The sequence below is a fragment of the Mchenga conophoros genome, linkage group LG13, assembly GCF_057382185.1.
Source record: "Mchenga conophoros isolate Kocher_MC1m ecotype Shallow Benthic linkage group LG13, M_conophoros_male_GT1.1, whole genome shotgun sequence".
NCBI lineage: Eukaryota > Metazoa > Chordata > Actinopteri > Cichliformes > Cichlidae > Mchenga > Mchenga conophoros.
Window position 1 is genome coordinate 24,744,866 of NC_140538.1, and position 18,502 is coordinate 24,763,367.

Below are 18,502 nucleotides of genomic sequence, written 5' to 3' on the forward strand. Positions count from 1 at the left end.
GAAAAAATACGTTAATTAAATGTTTGCTTTAACAACCAATAACCTTTACCTTGTATCCTCTCTCAAGATGCCACGCTCTGAAATTCCAGCCTTCCAAATCCCACAAGAAAATCCTGAAGAAGATGAACAGATTTATATCCAAAGGGGAGCTGCAAAAGGGGCAGGAAGATTGTGCAGGTATGTATAATATATGAGGTATAAACACATCCATTCATAGTCTCTATTGGTGTACAGTTCGTGGAAAAAATGGCAATACTCTTTAAGCAGTTAGTGCTCTGCGACTGCATATGTGTTGTAGTTTGTAGTGTGAAGCACTACACAGGCTTGACTTGAGTTTGAAACTTAATAAATGTGTGAAAATGACTTGAGTCTGTAATGTATTCATGGACCACAGGTTTTGATATAAATGATGCCATGAACAGCAGGCAGATTGAGATTTATGGGTTTACACAGGAGTATGGCTGTTCCTCTCTATCAGCTCATAAGAGCTCCATCAGTTGCAAAGCTCACAAACTGTGCACATAACATTTCATCAGAGACCCCTTCACAGCAAGGCTTTTTAACTGCAGGATGTCACAGAGAGCAGTCCTGGTGCATGACTGCAGATCAGTAATGTCATATTCTGATGTCAATGATCAGGCGTAAGTGAGCACCCTGGTTTAAAGTGCAGTTAGCATTGGGTGCTAATTCAAAAACGAATTCAATTCAAAACAGAAGAGAAGGGTAATTTACAGTGTGCTGTCTGGTGTAAGCAATATTGATTTCCTGCATTATAGGTGAGCCAATGGACTCGGTGTGTGAAGAGGCAGGACCACAGGAACTGAGGAAAGTACATTTAAAGTACACCGCTCTCACAGGCATTCAGAAGGATGCTACAGAGTTTCCATCTACCACAGAAGTTCAGAAGGAGGCAGCAGATGCCACACCTACAGGCTCGCAAACATCACAAAATGATCCAGTGTCTGTACTGGCTGGGACCACAACATCCGCAGCTCCCAAACCAGGTAGGAGTCATCTAAACTAGTGCTGTACTTGCCGTTGCTCGGGGGGAGAAAAAAGTTAGTACTATAATTAGTTAGATCACATAGAATAGAATGAGCTATCAATCTAAACCTGGAGCGGCAGTGATCATAAAAAAATTAAACTAACTAAAGTTTTAAAACAATGACATAAATCCTTATATGAACGGCTCAAGCAGCTGTACTATGAAGCCTCAGCAATAAGTAGTGCGGGGTTTTTACCTCTCTCTGCTCTCGGCTTTGTTGTGTGTGCACCTTCTCACACATAAACGGGCTGAAGGTGATATTAATCGAGTTGACGGGGTGTTATTATTTATTACCACCAGTGCAATGAAGCTTCCCAGTAAGTGTGAAACCGAAGCGGATAATTTCACGTTGACCTTATTCTTCGTTTTAATAACCCACTAACTGGAAAGGCCGGTTTCTGGGTTATGTGCTTTCAGTCTTGGAGCTCTTCTCACAAAGCCGCGTTGTTGTTAGGTTACAAAAATGCGTGAAACATTTTTGTGTCTTCATCTGTACCGAGTGCTCCGAGTCTCCACAGTCTACTCCAGGAAGGACCAAAGAACGGGATTAGATCAGTCTGGGATTCCAAACAGTTTGATTGTCAGTGACCGCTATGGATTGACACTTTGTCAGGGACAAAGAGGGAAGTAATGCTCTTTAACTGAAAATGCTGTCAGCACAGCAGGGGAGAAAAAGCTGTAAGCAAAGCGTTGTTTTTTTTCACTGTAGATGCTGAGCTGTCAACACTGAACTTCAGACACAGAAAGCAGATCCTGCCACCAGAAAACAATGGAAACAGACCTTAAAAATGCACTGATCATACAGAGTATTAATGTAGCATTTATGTGGTGAATTTTTATCCTGGCTTGCTATATAAGTAGTTTCCCTTTAGTGTTTTTTGGAATTTCTTTGCAGCAATTAAACTTAATTTGGATGTTTTTTTTAAACATTGCAGCTAAGACAATTTGAATACATGATTACTTATTAATTTGTTTAAATGTAGTCAACTACAACTAAGCTAATAATAAGCCACCTGTGTCTAATCGAGGAATCCTTAGCTGTTTGTACTTAATACTTAATGGCTTCTTTGGTTTTCTGCTTAAATTTATGCTGTCTCTACTGTATCCAATGTGGCCTCATGCTGTGCTCTGCACTAACTGAAGTATCAGATCTTGCCAGAAGGTGTCACTGTTCACCTTGTAAACCAGGCTTCACACTGCAGCATGTTGGTGAATGAGGGCACTGTTTGTTCACTGTTTCGTAGGAGTGTGTGTCTGGTTTGGAATTATCTGTCTATGTTCTCCTCCTTATTTTCCAGCACAGGATATCCCCTCAATAATGAATTAATAACACTTATAGGGAAGAGATAATAAACTCCCATTAGACAGAGGAAGTGGCGTTTTTAACAACCTTTAATGTTTCAGGCTTCAGCTGCTTTTTTTCCTTTCCAACTCTGATGAGAACGCCATCCAGCATCATTAATTAAAAGGCAAGAGAGGATGTTGGAGAAATATTATTGTTCAAATTTTTTGTAAATCATGCAATGATTATGAGAAAGGCACTTAACTCAAGGGGTGAACCAGTCTGGCTTTTACACAAGATCAACAACTTCGTAATGAAAACGCATAATTTGTTCCCATTTTTTGGTGAATCTATGACAAATGTCAAAGATAATATAGCTTGACAAGAATAAAATAGGATTTTTAGACCAACAAGGTGAGCATTTTACCACATTTACCAAAAACCTGAGAAAACTAGGGGGGGGAAAGAGAAAGTGGCAGGCCTAAAAAAAAAAAAAAAAAAAAAACTACAGCAGGAGAGCAGTACACACTGAACTTCCTTAAGAAATGGGGGGGGAATCCAACAAACACCTGACACAGGACCTGAGAGATGCATTAGGGCCTTCAGTTGTTCACTGCTGTTCACCAAAGCCTTATTAGAAATGGTCTCCGTGGAGGCGGGGGTATTGTGAAGCCATTTTTTAAAGGAAACCTGGAGAAAAGGCTGAGGTATGCCAAATTACTCAAGAATTGGACCGAAAATCGGTGAACAAAAGTCACGTGGAGTGATGAATCCAAATTTGGGATTTTTGGTTCAAATCATCGTCAGTATGTACAGAAGTAGGTCAAGAATGAGATGGAAAAGTGAGTGTCTACAGCTATTTGTGGAGGCTGTGTCATGGTTTGGGGCTATGAACACAGAAAAGTATCACCAGATTTTGATCCAGCGTCTGATTGGAACAGCTTCATTTTCCAGCAGGAAAATGATGTCAAGCACGATACTAACGCTGTAAACACCACTCACTGGAACACTATCAGTCATGGATTGGCCTCCCCGGAGCCCAGATTTCAACATTATTGAAGCCGTGTGCGATCATGTTTTTCACCGTTAGCAGAAAACAGCTGGACCTCTCTTCCCTCTACTTTTATGACTAGTGCACTTTATAACTTTGGGGAGTTTCCAGTTACCAAAAACTTAAGCGGAACCAGTTTTAATTACAGCAGAGAGTTTAAGTTGGTAGTTTCTCAAGGGTTATACATTGCAATAAATGCCACTGCACACGCAGAACAGAGACGACAGTATCCTCCAACCACTGTAAATCAATACTGACTTGTGTGCTGCATGTTTACGTATAGGAAAGCAGTATTTCACATTTCTAGACAGCTTACACTGAGTGTATCTTCTGAAAGCCATATGTGTGCTCGGGGAAGCATGGATAGAGAATGTCATAGATTTTATGAAGCGCTAACTGCTGGAGAAAGTGCATCTGTCTTCCACAGGAACTGGTCTGTCAGACTTTATCTTCACCACAGCTGCATATCCTGTCCTTGGGAGTACCTGGTTTTTTTTTTTTTTTGTGTTTGTGAGGCTAAGAGAGAAAGTGTGTGTCGATGCTGAGAGTGTAATTACTGGGAGAGAGAGGCGCATGGACAGAGTAATCATGGATAAGGGTTGCTGTGTTTGTGGTTGAGTCAGTGTGATGAACTCGGTCCAGGCTGTAGTTCCTGTTGTCTGCGTGACCACTCTTCCTTGACATTGGTTTGTTTATTCTGAAAGAGGTAAACTATGTGACCACGCTATCACAGCCACAACTCTGTTTATACCAGAGGTGATTTCTTGCAAGTGCAAACTTCCTTTCGCACCGCTTTTCATTTCCAATAAAACGCTAATGTGGCAATCTTGAGATTAAATATTACGCTGTTAATTTTCTTAGTCACTACATTTATGTGCTCCTATCGCCCCCGATGACTCGACAACAAATCATTTAGAAGAAGAACACAGTAAGCGATAAATAAAAAAAATACAAAAATATTTTTTTTAGTTTTAGTTTATGCACTGCAAATGTCATTTCATGTTTTTAGCATTGTTTTATAGCATAGCTTCAGTTCTGTATTTACTGTTCACAGGGTGCAATCTGCCATATAGACACAGGACCTTGAGACAGCTAAAGCTGAATGCCGTGAGTGATTCTTGGCCAGGATCTGTTTCTCTCTCCTCTGTCAGGATCAGGCATCGGGATCTCTCGCTCACTCTCTCTTCCTTGTGACCTCACCGGAGGGGGAGTTGGTGAATGAGCTGATGGTGGCAGCTGGCAATATGACAAGCAGGAAACGGCTCTCGTTTCCTTATTGCTACAAACAGGATGTGGGCGTGTAAACTGTTGACATGGGATGCCCGGAGAGCTGAAGGGCTTGGCAAGAGCCCAGGAGGTTGTGGTGGTAGAGGAGGAGATGAAGGAGGAGGAGGGGCAGCAGGAGGAGAAGGGACAGGCAGAGATTTAGTAATTTCAGGAACTGTTTCTGTCAGTCTTGCTGATAGAAGGAAAAAAATGCGTGTGTTGTTTTCTCTTTGCGATGTACGATGAGCTGGTCCACTCATTTATTTTCCCACACCAGCAGACCTGATTGTTTTTATTATTAGGTTGGTTTTTTTTGTTATCGCCAAAAAAAACAAAACAACTATGCTTGCTTCAGTGAAAAATCAAAGAGGACTGAGGTAATCACCATCCTTACCTCAGTAGTCTTTACATTAAATCATTGCTTTGGCAGCCATGAAACAATATTCTATGTGCTACTGGAGTCAAAGTGACGGGCAGCTATTGCATATGTTTTTTGAAAGTTACAGCGGCTCAAAGTTAAAGCCTTTGTTACTTTTGGTTTATTCTTACCGAAAAAGCAGTCTGAAGCTGAAAATGATCATTCTCCCCGAGTTCAGTTTTTAAACTGGGTCTTTTACGTCCGTGGCATATTCTCACCATGTCTTTGCATAAAATGAAAGCGATAATGCACATTCAGGAAACCTTTGACATTTCTCCTTCTGTCTTGCAGGGAATGGAGCCGATCCTAGCCGCCCGCCGTGTAGGAAGGCCAAAGAGTTGAGGAAAGAGCGGCGTCTTCAGAAAGAACAAATGAGGCAAAATGGCGACGGCGTTTCCTCCACTGTCTCTCCTACCCAACCCACTCCTAGTCAAAACAACCAATCAAAAACATTGGAAGAATTCATCAGCGAATCATTGCCTGAAAACTCTGCTCATTGCCTTGAGGTGAACAAAAATATTGTGGAGCAAACTTTTGTTCCTCTTTTTTTTTTCTGTAACTTTAAATAATCATTAACCTATTTTGATGATTCTGTCATTAAGAAATAGTGTTCTTAGTCTAGCTTTCAGGCTTTGTAATGTTTGGACTTAGCTAGCTCGAACATTTGGTCTCACAGAGCTCTTCCCCAGCTCCAGTGACTTCACATGTGTTTATGTGTACGGATAGGATAGCTAGCCAAAGCGGAGTGGAAAAACCACCTCTTCCTACTTCGAATTCAACCAAATGACAGGCACACCACACAAAATGGGTTGCATTACTCTGCTGATGACATTAAAACCACAGCACCCAGCTCAGCCAGTATGAGAAGACATGGAAATGAAGTTTTGGCAGGCAGGAGAACAATGTAGAAGAGAGATCCCTGGCTAAGCCTCCATCTGAGGTTGGTAGAGTAACGTCATTCCTGGTCTTGACCAAGATTTAAGCCAGATGCAGTGATGAACCAGGCAGTGTCTGCCTTTTGTCTATGTACCCCATGAGACTAGAGAGCTCTTTTCAGTTGGATTCATTTGTTTGCTAGGAATTATAATTGAATTCTCTTTAGAGGCCACGCACACAATGTTATCCGATGCAAATGGAGGTTAATTATATGTTTTACAAGTCATACAATTTGGAGAGGCTTCTACTTGACCCATTTAGCTCTTTATTATAGAACATAGAGCAGGGCTGCAACAGATTTCTGGCTAAGGAACATTTTGAATCATTAGCAGTTTAGCAAATCGTTCTGATGTTGTCAGTTGGACGTGTCTTGTGTTGATCCTTAAGTGTTGTCACACCAGTACCAGATGATTATTGTGTTTACACTAGAGCAATTAAGTGTAGTCAAGCTCAGTTTCTTCATAAACACATCTGTTTAAGATGTCACACTCGAGAATACACTGCAGGATACATAAAAAAACCCTGCAGGGTCCATATAAAACGTGGAAATGGAAATTTGGTGATTAAGCATCTTCACTTTGGCTTTGCTATAAGATCACCGTCGCTTTCTGCAAAGCTTCATTGTTTATAATACTCTTTTGCTACGATTGATTCTGTGTCCTTGGACGAGCTCACTACTTTTGCAGATCAGAGAGATGAGTCATAGGGACAGGGAAGACGAGTTTAGATGACCATGCAGTGCAGCCGGGGTTCTGCATGCCGCCACTTGGGGTCAGTGTGACAACATGATACAAATCCCCTCAGGCACCTCTGGAAAGTATGGAACTGCTCTTCCCCTTAAGAGTGCCTGTGTACAGCCTCTGCAGTTTTTTCATATTTCCATAGATGTTCTTTTATCCCATTACTTAATATGCAGTGGTTTGGCAGTCAGTTTTCTCGTCTGTCCTTTTACTTATAACAGTGCAAAGAAAGGTCTTGAGGGTTCATGACAAAATATCATTAAGATACAACACTTTTCTTTAATAAATTTTAATTAGCTAAACAAAGTGCAGTTGTGTTGTTTGGCTTTATTTGAACATTCTTAAGCAATTTAAGTTGGTTTTGAATTTCAAGTCTGTTTTGAGAACTGGAAATTTCATTTCCATGCTGTCTGCTAGTGGTGCGAGTTTCCCCCAATTTTTATTTTTTTTTGAACTTATCAAAAATATATATCTCCAGATTAAGAACAATATTAAGACGAGCAAACTTGAGACGTTCAGCATCTCTGTTTGACTAAAGGATGCTGATGCCAAATGTTCATATGAGAGACCTAAGAGTTAAGTTCCAAGCCAAACAAACCCCAAGTTCGATTCATCTGTCGTGTCCTTCCAGGGGATTTATATGGCACAGCCTCTGTGGCCAACCAAAACTTCAAAATGAGGAGACAGTTAATTAAATAGGGCTGGACGATGAGAGAAGGATCCTTTCATTTTTTTAATATTAGCAGCATTGGTCAGTTTTTCTTTCCCCGTCTTTCTATCAAAGACTTTTCCTGATCTTCTCTGTTGAAGTTTGAGCTTATCATATATGCCTTGTTGGATTCACTGCTGCATAAGTACACATGTGATGGATGCATCATAATTTTTCTATGCACCTGTAATTATTGTATGTAAAAATTAACCTATTATAACTTATTAGGCCACTTAGGTTGCCTAATTGTGTTCTTATACTAGGTTACCTGAACTTGGACTGTGGTTTTAATGTTTGTCATGCTTTTGATGACATGGCAGAGCTGAAGAAATGCTCCGCCATTTATCCCCATTTATCCCAAAAAGCACATTAGCAAATATGTTAATGATTATATTTAGAGCAACTTGTTTGTAATATTCTTGTGTCACAAGAAAGACGGACATAACACACCCACTTTCATGAAGCCACATCTTACACAAACATCTATTAAAAACGAAAGATATTTGTGTGTGTGATTAGATTAGCTAGATTATATTTTATAAAATGAGATTTTTCTCCAAAGGATTCACTACAACTTGAGCTTAAGGTCTCGTACAGCTGTCGTAGGTGAAAAGAAGCCTTTGATTAAAATGAAATGATATCTTAGGAATTGTAAGTGCTGTGATTTATTTGCAAAAGATGGTTTTAAGAGGGTGTGCTTATGTCAGTCTTTCTTCCCTTTTGTGGTCTTTTTTTGTTTTGTTAGTTTAATTTTTAGTTTAGTTTTTTTTTTTTCTTAATTGGGCATTTTCAATAACCACTTACACTTTTCTCATTGCTTCTTACATTTTATTGTTAACTCTTGTTTGCCCATATTCTTTTTGAAGGTGAGGCTAGTGCGCTCCAATCCCCCTAGCCCGCAGTTCAAAGCTTCTTTCGACGCCTCCTACCAGGTGTACAAACTCTACCAGATGGGCATTCACAAGGACCCTCCTGACAAACCCACCGAGAGCCAGGTCAGAGGGTGGGAGGCATAGGTCAACCTTTTCTAGGGGTACCCAGGGAGGGAGGGAGAGGGTCGACAAATGTGGGGACCTAGAAAGGAAATAAAAGGCTTTGATGTATTCCATTTTTGTACTTATTCATACAGGAATATCATTCAATTCAATCATTTAAGCATCATTGCATTTGTATAACTGGGTTCGGTCGCTGCGAAGTTTTAAAATTAGACTTGAATGGATAAATAATTTGTGTTGGAACTTTGAAACAAGAATTAAGTTAAATAGTCTTAAGCATCTGCTTGAATGAGGGGGAAAGTGAATTAACATGCTAGTATTAAAGAGAGGGTATGTGTATAAATGCGAAAGTCAAAGGGAGAGGAAATGGAGGGGAAAATGTTTCCATACGCCAGGGTTGAGAGCGGTGTTTCTCCAGGTGTCTGACTTGGCCCTTGGTCGGCCAGCCGGGTCGTTAGTGTTGAGCTGTTTTTAGTTTGGGGGTTGAGGTAGTTTGTCAGCTGACCCCTCCCGACCTTCACACATTTGCCCTGTCTGTGTCTACTGTCACCCTGCCCTCACGATAGTTTCAGTTTCTGAACCAGAGTATGATTTGAATTTGGAACTGGAGCTCGTAGTGTTTGTGTGGTTTTAATTTTCTTGCGTGCACTCAGTTCAACCTTGTTTACCTTTTTGAGGAGAGTCTGCGGTGTTGGACAAGAATCTGTACGCGTCCCGCTTAGATGATCCACTCAGACAGGCTTCTGCTGCTCTGGACCTCGCACGCACTGATGCTGGGTTCAGTCTGATATTACCAGTCCTCTTCAGCCAATCTGTGGTAATAGCTGGGCGGTGCACTAGCCTCATCCTCAGGTTTCTCATTACGTTATTGCTGTGAAAATACACCATCAGTCTCCTAGATGCAGAATGTTTGCTTGCGCTGATATTTGTGTGCCCGGCAATCTGATTTGAATAAACCAGTAACCAAGTACTGTGTTACCAGCTTTTCTCAAGGGCTAGGAGACTGATGCCAACGCTATGATATAACGCACTGTTGATTCCAGCACTGTTCACGTCCTCCGCCCTCCCTTTTCTAGCTGCTCACTGTCCTCGTATGCATTGTTTATCGTTGTAAAACCTCCCTTCACCTCCCCTCCCCCAACACCCTGTGCTTGAAGGTGAGGCTAGTGCCAGTGAACTTTGAGGACCCTCAATTCATGGCGTCGTATCAGCAGTCGTCAGCGCTGTACGCCCAATACCAGATGGCCATTCATGGTGATGACCCCAGCGAATGTAGTGAGAGTGAGGTACGGCATGATTATTATTCCACACCTGGTTGGGAGCTGCTGCACACGCTCGTTCAACGTTCTTGCTGCTTTTTGACTTTTTTTTTTTTCCTCTTTCTTTTACATACAATACAGTACAATTTTATTTATATAACACTTTAAAACCAGGGGTTGTTAGATAAAACGGGCACTTTGAAAATACTGTCTTACAATTAGTAGTAGTAGTAACAGCAATATTCATTTGACTGGACCTTGTAAAAACATAAAAAAATTTGTCTGTGTTATAATTCTTAAATTTATATATTATAAAATTACTGTGAAATATATAAAATGGCATGAAAAGAGTTTTTCCCTAGGTTTTTTTTGCAGTGAATGAGTAGGAATCATTGTGAATATAAAACCTGACCTAAGCAGTGATAATAATTAATGAAACGCATTAAATTATATGTATACACACCAGGTTTCTCCACGTTCTATATCAATAAACGAAGAAAAAATAAAGTCTAGTCAGGATGCAGAAACTGCTGGACAACCTGAGAGAGCCTTTTGTCCCTCTGGGCTGGAAAAACAGCCTCCTCCTCCTCCCCCTCCTGCCAGCAGGCCACAGTAAATTACTGAATTCTCCAACTTGTAAAAGTAAGGTAATTAATAAATAATAAAAGCTGTCAGATTGGGCAGACTGTGGCAGATTCTTTCCTAGTGCCATAACCTTAGCTCTATCAATAGAGCGCATGTGTTTGTGCACAGTCTTAGCTCAGGGTAATAACTGTAGTGTAGTTTTAAGAATTAGACTAATAATATCTTCAAAATATAAAATGAAAATGTTGTGCTAAAAACGCTGATGTCTGTTGAGTTTCCAGAAATAAAGTTTTTTATTTTATTGGTTTTCCATGTTGGATAACCACATGTGTAGTGTACAAGCCCAGGGTCGCATAAGATTAGGTAATTACTTTCAAATGCAGCCTCATTAATTGTAATTTACCTTCACATCTGTAGTTTAGAGTGGTAGAGAGAGCCTACGCTTTAGATTGTAACAACACAGTTATTATATGGGCTGTAATTAGTATGAGAGTATGTGTGGAATACACTGCTTTCTGTGCTTCATGGCAAGTCTGTATGGTGGACAAGTCTTGTTCACACCACAAGATGTATGAAATGTGGCTGTGGCACTGGGACCAGAAACATGTTTGTACAAGAAGTTGGAGGGCGGGGGGGGGACTTCTTGGATGGGCTGTACCTCACAGCACGCCATATTATAGGTGAGATAATTTCAATAAAAATGCTCCAAAATGCAACAGCATCACAAACATGTTCAAGGGATCTGGCTCAGTGAATCAAATTAGCTACAGTAACACCTAGTCAGCACCCAGCTGTCACTCAAATGCACCACACTCCTAATTATAAGCATGTTATAAAAAAATGCATCTAATAAAGAGAGGGGATTAGATACAGGGTCTAAAACATTAAACAAGTTAATTCCTTCTGGGAGAATGTTTGGGATTGACCAACTGACATGGCTTGAAAAATGATCCCTGTATGGAAGTGGTGTTTCGTCCATTTACTCCAGTGTTCAAGAATTGATAGCGTGACATAAATAGCTCTTTTACCCCTTTCTGAAAACTTGGGACTGAACTTAACTCATCTGATAAAAGTTTATAAAGTCTTAAAGCCAGGGGTGTCGCTGCTTTACCTGGCAATCATTTGGTCATAATGTAACCTGCAGCTGCCAGCTAGTCAACCACTTTTGGTGAGTGAAATGATCCTACTTTTTACTTGGGTAGCAGCTATCCTTGTCTGTGTGATACGTACAGTCTTTGGATCTTGCTAACCAAGCTTCCTAGTTTTTTTTTCTTCATGCACCAAAAAGACATGACAATAAAAATAAACACAACATGGCAGCTGCCATTTTACAGTGAGACAAAAGAATACGTGATACTACAGACTTTATCAATTTCTTATAAACAGTCTAGTGCAGTGGTTCTCAAAGTGTGTGGAGCGCCCCACTGGTGGGACGCAAATTGCAGCTAGGCTTTTCTGCCATTATTTTGTTTAAATGGGGCGTGAAAATATTTCTTCCTGCCATGTAGGGAATGATGTAAAAAGTTTGAGAACCACTGGTCTAGAGGATTGACTCAGATTTAGAGCCTGTGTCAAGTGGTCACCGGAGGAACTGCAGTTTTTGTAAAATCCACTTTGGCTTCATTTTTCAACCCCTGAAGTTGCTGCTCGATTAGGACACGTTTTTATCTTCGGCTGAAGTAAAGCTAGTCCAGGGCATGTTTGATTGAACCTGAGCGACTGTGGTTTGACGACTTTTCTTTTCTCTAGTCGCGCTACAGTAATTTTATGTACAGAGCCAGGCCTTAATTGTTCCCACTCAAACAAATTTGCCTTCATTTTCCCCCTAGTTGGAATACTGTGACACCCACTCCCGAGCCCATAACACTACTGATTTTATTGTCTTGCCCGTCAAGCTCCTGGTAAACTCCTCTTATTCCCAGAATCTTAGACCACCCCCCCATCTCCCTCCACCTATTGTCCTGAATAAGGGAAATTCGTTGTTGATGGCACATTTTGGTGAAATGCCATTTGCCTGCTGCTGCTGCTACTTAGGAAGTTGATCCATTTAGCATTTGTTTAGGTATTTATTAATCCATTAAAGTATTCCCTCGGGATAGGATCTAGATTGTTGTCAGCCTATGTTTGAACAAAGTGATGGGAGACCTTCTGTGTGCGTGCAAGCTGAACTACCTTGCCAAGATTGTTCAATCATTAGACAGTAAGATGTCCTAGAGGGTAATTGCTTTGTTTATTTTAGGATGTATGCATTTCCTGTCATGCCACAAGTGAAAGGCAGCCAGACGTTTTTCTTTCCACGTCCAGTCATTGTTTCCTGACAGAGTTGAAGCCCGCACTGGCAATTATTTAGATGCATGCACATACAAACACTCTCGCTGGCACTTATTGGTCTTAACTGTTGTGCTGAGCCATGACTCTCAGTTCCTGCACATGTGGCTTTCATTTTCAAGAAAACAAACCCTGTTAAATCTGTATTTACTCTGCTTGATGGCCAGTACTTTTACCAAGACACTTGGAGAAAAATATACGGAAAAAGTTGAGACATGGCAGTAACAGTCATCCGTAAAATGGAAGAAATGATTGAAATTTTGGCACAGACTATGTCAAAGCTATTTGCAATATGGTTATGCATAGCAGAGATATTCAATAACACCATCTAAACCACATTGCCATTGTCCACCCAGTTCCTCGTATTATCTGGAACTGCTTTGAACGCCTTTGAAATGAACAGGGACACATGTTTGTGAAGGAAAAAAAGAGTGTTAGACATTTAAAGGGTGAAACTTTGTTGCTCAAATAAGTACAGTACAATTTTAGAGAGTACAGAGCACAATGACGAGAGGTCTAAGTAGCAATTAGGCTTAAGCAGATGCGTGTGTTTATATGCAGTGTGTGTGTGTGTGTGTGTGTGTTTGAGACGGCTTCTTGCACTCCTAATCGTACACAGATGAGTGTTTGCTGTAAGAAAGGGAGAGTTTGAGAGGAAGTGATGAACTCCATGTGTTCAGTCATTGCTCTGAATAGAGCGTAGTTGATGTGCTGTTGTATTAAGAGATGGAAGCACAGGAGTAGCTGTAGCTGTTTTCATATATATTCATGCCTCAAGTGAGTGCACTCCCACTCGAGTTTGTGTACTTGTGTCAGCCTCACAGAGCTGTTGTTTGTCAAAGAACAAACAGGGGGTCAACCCTGCTGTGCTCCAGGAGAGTGATTTCAGGCAAACACAGCTACACTGCACTGTTGGTTAAAAGAAGAATTAGAAAGAGGGACAGGAGGTATTCAGAAAACACACATATGCAAATTTGCATACATGAGTAAAAGCTCACACGTATATTTTCTATATTTTCCTAATCAAATCAGAATTTCACCACAAGGTCAGTGTGAGATTCTCTCTCACACACACTCAGCTGCACACGTTGTAGCTTGGCCTCTACAGATGATGTCATCTAATAACTGCAGCTGTTGTTCACTTGCTAAACCGTTTAGTTGAGTTTTTTTTGGTGAGTTTTTAACAAAAGTTTCATTTGTGCCCTTCAGCAGTACTGCACAGTGGGAGTCTTTGCTGTTGGTAATTTGTCGACTGGCAGAGCAGTAGTCACCGCAGAGGTAGGAGTGGAAAATTAGATTCTACTGGCATGGCTACACAGGCGAGGGGATTTGACAGGCGGGTTTTTTGCATGGGCGAAGATCATTGTCGACTCAACAGATCTTGTCATTGCACTTCTGTTGGAACATGTTTAAAAGAAACTGTGCAACATACTTTTCTGTTTAGTAGAAGAATTGGGGGAAAATGTGTAGAAATGCATAGTGTTGTCCAAAGATCAACCTAAGCTTATGGGGTTGTGTAGTGGCTTTGAAGAGGAGACTGTAAAGTTCCACTAATATTTGGGAAGTTGCAGGGTGAGAATCATCAGTCCATAGATTTCTGTTCATCCCCACTTCATCTTGGTGTGAGGTTGGGTCCAGGGGAAAGGCATCTTGTTGTAGTATTCAGCACCGCAGGGGACAAGGTTTGTGAGAATTTTATAGCCCACATCAACACCCCTCTGCAAGAGCTGTGTGCACCGTTGCAATGCATGAATAGTTTTGTTGTTTTGAGTGCTTTATGCTTAAGTCTTTTCTTTTGTTGCAATCCTTCATTTTAAAGTTTTTGCTTATTTTTACAACTTAAATTTCTTATGGATGTCGTCATTTTTCTGATGAGAGTCCAGTTTAAGTGATGGAGTTTAAAAGATGGTAAATATGGTTGTTGGTGTCAGTCAAAGGTATGGTGGAAATGACGGATGACAGTTCATCATCCTTTCGCTGCGCTCTGCCAAAAACATCTCCCATGCTGGTGACACTGCGGCAGATGCAGGAGGAAACGCACACTCTGTTGGATGAGCTCAGGCTGCTGGCTCGGTTTGCGAGGTGCACTAAAGCCAGCACTGCCCCACCTAGTGAACCATGCCTTGAGCAGTCATTACGATTACTAGCTTTACTGCTGTGCACATACTCAGTCACTTACTCACAAGCAGAGCATGTTGGTGCGCTTCTGGGAAATTCTGGCAACTCCTAGAGAACCTACGTGTTAATAATAAGCAAAGACAGATAATCTGTCTCTAAATGTCCAACACAGCCTTCAGTCAGTCTAGATGCTATAAAAACAAAATAAGTAGTCTCATTTCATTGTCAGCAACTTTGATGGAAATAAAATTGCAAGTGCTAATTTTTATTGGCTTTTGTTTACACTGTTATTCTTCAGGACATAATATAAAGAATTAGATTACTTTGATATATGAGTTGGTCATAATGACAAAATACAATATTTTCAGCACAAATCAGATGGACTGAAAATTAGTATCACCGTTTAACAAGCGTTCAAGCCCTAGCTGGTTGGATAGAATCAGAAGCAACACAAAATAATTATGAATGGAAATGCATTTGCTGGCGGATAAGGGTCATCGTGCAATACAGTGTGTATCGTTGTTTATGGAATCACATCTGGACCCTCACTGTCAGTGTTTACAATACTTTGGTGCTGATATAGATCTATGTTCTGCTCCTCAAACAGTGGACCCCAAGGTAAACATATCTGCAAACGAATGACACAGCTGGATTGTAGCATGTCTTTGTAAAATATGAGCAAGGGTCTGTGTTATGTGCTCATTGAGTAAACTTAAATCTGTCAGTCACCACTTTGGCGTTCTGGTTGTCATTACAAAACGGTTTTGGACCTAAACATGGACACCGCTCTCAACCCCACTGCTAAAAATGAACTCCAGGAAACGGTAGAGAGAATGGAAGAAAAATGACATATTTTCCACCCCCACCCCAGTAATCAATATCTGGTGTGGTGTTTTAAATGAGAGAGAAACTATTTTGACATTGGGAGCACTGCTTATTTTTGCTGTCACGGTGTCCTCCCTGTAGTGCGAGCTGCAGTTGATAGGGTAAATGTTTTCATTTGTATAAATACAGTTTTCCTTTTAATTCCCCGTAGTGAATGGAGGGCTTCATTTGAAATGTGACACCTGAGTAGAAAGAAAACAGGGAGGGATAAGTTATATAGAACAGCAAAGGAGACGTGTATGGTTTTCATTTATGCCTTTTTCAAAAGAGCTGCTGACCCAGAGAGCTAACTGTTTTTCTCTCTGTCCCCCCCCTCTGCTTTCCTCCACAGTTCAAGAGATTTCTCTGTGATTCACCGTTAGAGGTATGTATTTCCTTTGGCCTGTTGACAGTTTAATAACCCCCTGCTTTTAAATGTCTCTGTTCATCCAAATGTGTTACCTGGAATGATTTGCCCCAACCAGTAGAGGGTCTTCCTGAAATTACTGTCATGGAGATTATGATAATGACTTGAAAAACGCCTGGGGTTTCGGTTTTTAGTTCCTCATCACATTCACTCAAAAGAAAGAAAATCTAAACTAGTTGCCCTTTTTCAGCACATACCAACCCTCTACCTTTGGTCTGCCTCTTAGAGAGCCCTCCAGCTGGATTGAGTGGAGCTGAGGGATTTGAAAAGGGGGTTTTGTTTCATATCGGAGGGGTTTTAATTTAGCCCTGTGTTAGTGAAAGGGGGTGCCGAAGGAGGAAAATGGTAAATGTGGTGTCCAGATTGCAACTGTGTTGAACATAAGGTCTTCAGAGCAGTCCTTCCCTCTGGCTTTGACGGGATAGAACATACCACATTTATACCACTGCCCATTACTTTGCGTGGCGTGGTACAAATTACAGGTTGATGAGGAGATTGTGTGGGCCCACTTAACAAGAAGCAATTATTCAGGCACCATTAGAAATTTAATGGCAGCTTCTGGTGCATTAATTAGTGAAATCTTGCTCGTAATCTGTTTACTGTGTAAATTTTTAGATGCTTTAATCTGTATACAGAAGGATCTGGAAGAGCATTGGTGGTTAATTTGGTGGTGTTTGCTGTGAGGTGCAAGTTTGCAGTAAGGCATCACTGAGCACTTGTCAGGCCTGTTGAGCTGCAGGCTTCAGAAATACCACTGGACCTCTTGGGTCAGGACAATTACACCAACAATTAGACCCAGGATGGGTACTTATAACAGCCACTTTAATGGGATTGAGGTCCAGAGCACACGCAGACTGACTGACACAAACGCAGTCACTCTCTTTTGCCCCGTGGGCCCCCTCAGGTCTCCGCTAATGAACATCATTAGTGTTTATAGGAAACAAGCTTTTATCACCTCGTCAAGGCTGGAGGCCAGGCAGCTGAATTACACAGTTCTGCACACATGTGCACACCAAAACTGTGCCACACTACCTCGCATATTTTCCTGCCTTCAGTGTCCCCTCCTCTATGCCAGTTGAGGAGGCCATCTCTTTTCATTCGGCGTCCTCTCGTGCAACTTGTTTTTCTTTCCTTCTTTCATCCTCTCATCTCAGTCTCCCCTGTCTCTCTCCAAACGCTCTCCATTTCAGAATTATTATACATGGATTTCTGCTGTTGCTCTGCGTGTTGGCCTCCATCTGTGTCCAATCAGAGTGCTATTAAAATACACAGACACTCACCACATGGACCAGCAAACTCTGTGGTTCATCAGCTCACATATAAGCCTGCATTTTTAAAAATGTATGAGAAATGCATACTTCCAAATTGTAATTGGGACACAGGTAGTCTAATTGTTTGATTTCACCAAAACTGCAGAGGATTCATGCCGAAACTAAGTGGCAGTTAACAGAATATGCCATAGAGTCTTTCAGATGCTTTTACATACAAATGCAGAAATGTAAACACACTGGTTCTGCCTGTCTCCAAACATGATGTGCACTTCAGTGCAGGAGAAACACAGGGTGTTATGGGTTTTGTGGGATTTGTCTCCTCATTCAGTTTTCCTTTTATGAATAAACAACCTACACAGTAACAGGGGTGCAGGACTGTGGCTTTCAGTCTTTTCTTCTGTAGTTTGGTCATCTCTGTCTTTCCCTTCTTAGCATTTTGTCAGAGAATTATTTTACTATGTAAAGAAATGCAGACTTTTCCAAAAGACTTTGATCACTATGTGGAATATACCAAAAAAAGGATGTGGAAAAATAATTTTAACCTTATTCTTTTTGGTCGTAAATTTTTACAAAGAGGCATTGTCAAATGTTGGAACACAGAAATTGATTGAATTATGAAAAAAAAAAAACATGTGATCATAGTGAGTTTTGATGCCAGGAACCCATTTCCAGAAAGGTGGGACTGCTGTGTAATGGTCAAACCAAATCAAAAACAGACAAAAATAATATGTAAACAAAAGCACAGAGTTTAACTTAACATGACTCAGTAAAAACAGGTTCCAGAGAACTGCTTTAAAATAAGTAAGGTCTTTCTTGAAAAAGATGGCTGGATTGCAGCATCCACTGTATGGACAAAAGTACTGGACCACCTTCACCTAACACCTACAGGAGCTGCTTGGCCTTGGAAAACCACACCATGAAGCTCCCGACAGTTTTTGCGTTGATGTTGCTGTCAGAAGAGGTTTGGAACTCAAGACTTGACTTTTGTGCACTGTTCATCTCAGCACTCGGTGACCCCCACTCTGTAACTTTACATGGTCTGACTCTTGAGTTGCTTCCCAAATGCTTCCACTTACAGTTGATTACAGTTCATTGTGAAATATCTAGAAAGGGAGAGATTTCACAAACAGACCCGTTGGAACAGCGGCCTCCTACTGCAGCACCCTGCTCGAATTTAGCGAACTCTTTGAAACTACAAAGGCAGACTG

The 18,502-nt window shown here is 41.0% G+C and overlaps 1 protein-coding gene across 7 annotated transcripts in view; it reads left to right on the forward strand.

Annotated features, from left to right (window-relative positions):
* ate1 (arginyltransferase 1) overlaps window positions 1-18,502 on the forward strand; it is a 52,346-nt gene that overhangs the window by 5,694 nt on the left and 28,150 nt on the right. For 3 of the 7 annotated variants that reach the window (XM_085297405.1, XM_085297410.1, XM_085297407.1), the window contains exons 4-9: window positions 68-177; window positions 777-1,004; window positions 5,354-5,568; window positions 8,314-8,442; window positions 9,600-9,728; window positions 15,949-15,981. In XM_085297405.1, the coding sequence (XP_085153531.1) occupies window positions 68-177; window positions 777-1,004; window positions 5,354-5,568; window positions 8,314-8,442; window positions 9,600-9,728; window positions 15,949-15,981 (844 nt within the window). The remainder of the gene's footprint in view (window positions 1-67; window positions 178-776; window positions 1,005-5,353; window positions 5,569-8,313; window positions 8,443-9,599; window positions 9,729-15,948; window positions 15,982-18,502) is intronic. The other 4 variants (XM_085297409.1, XM_085297412.1, XM_085297408.1 and 1 more) reach the window with 2 other exon arrangements.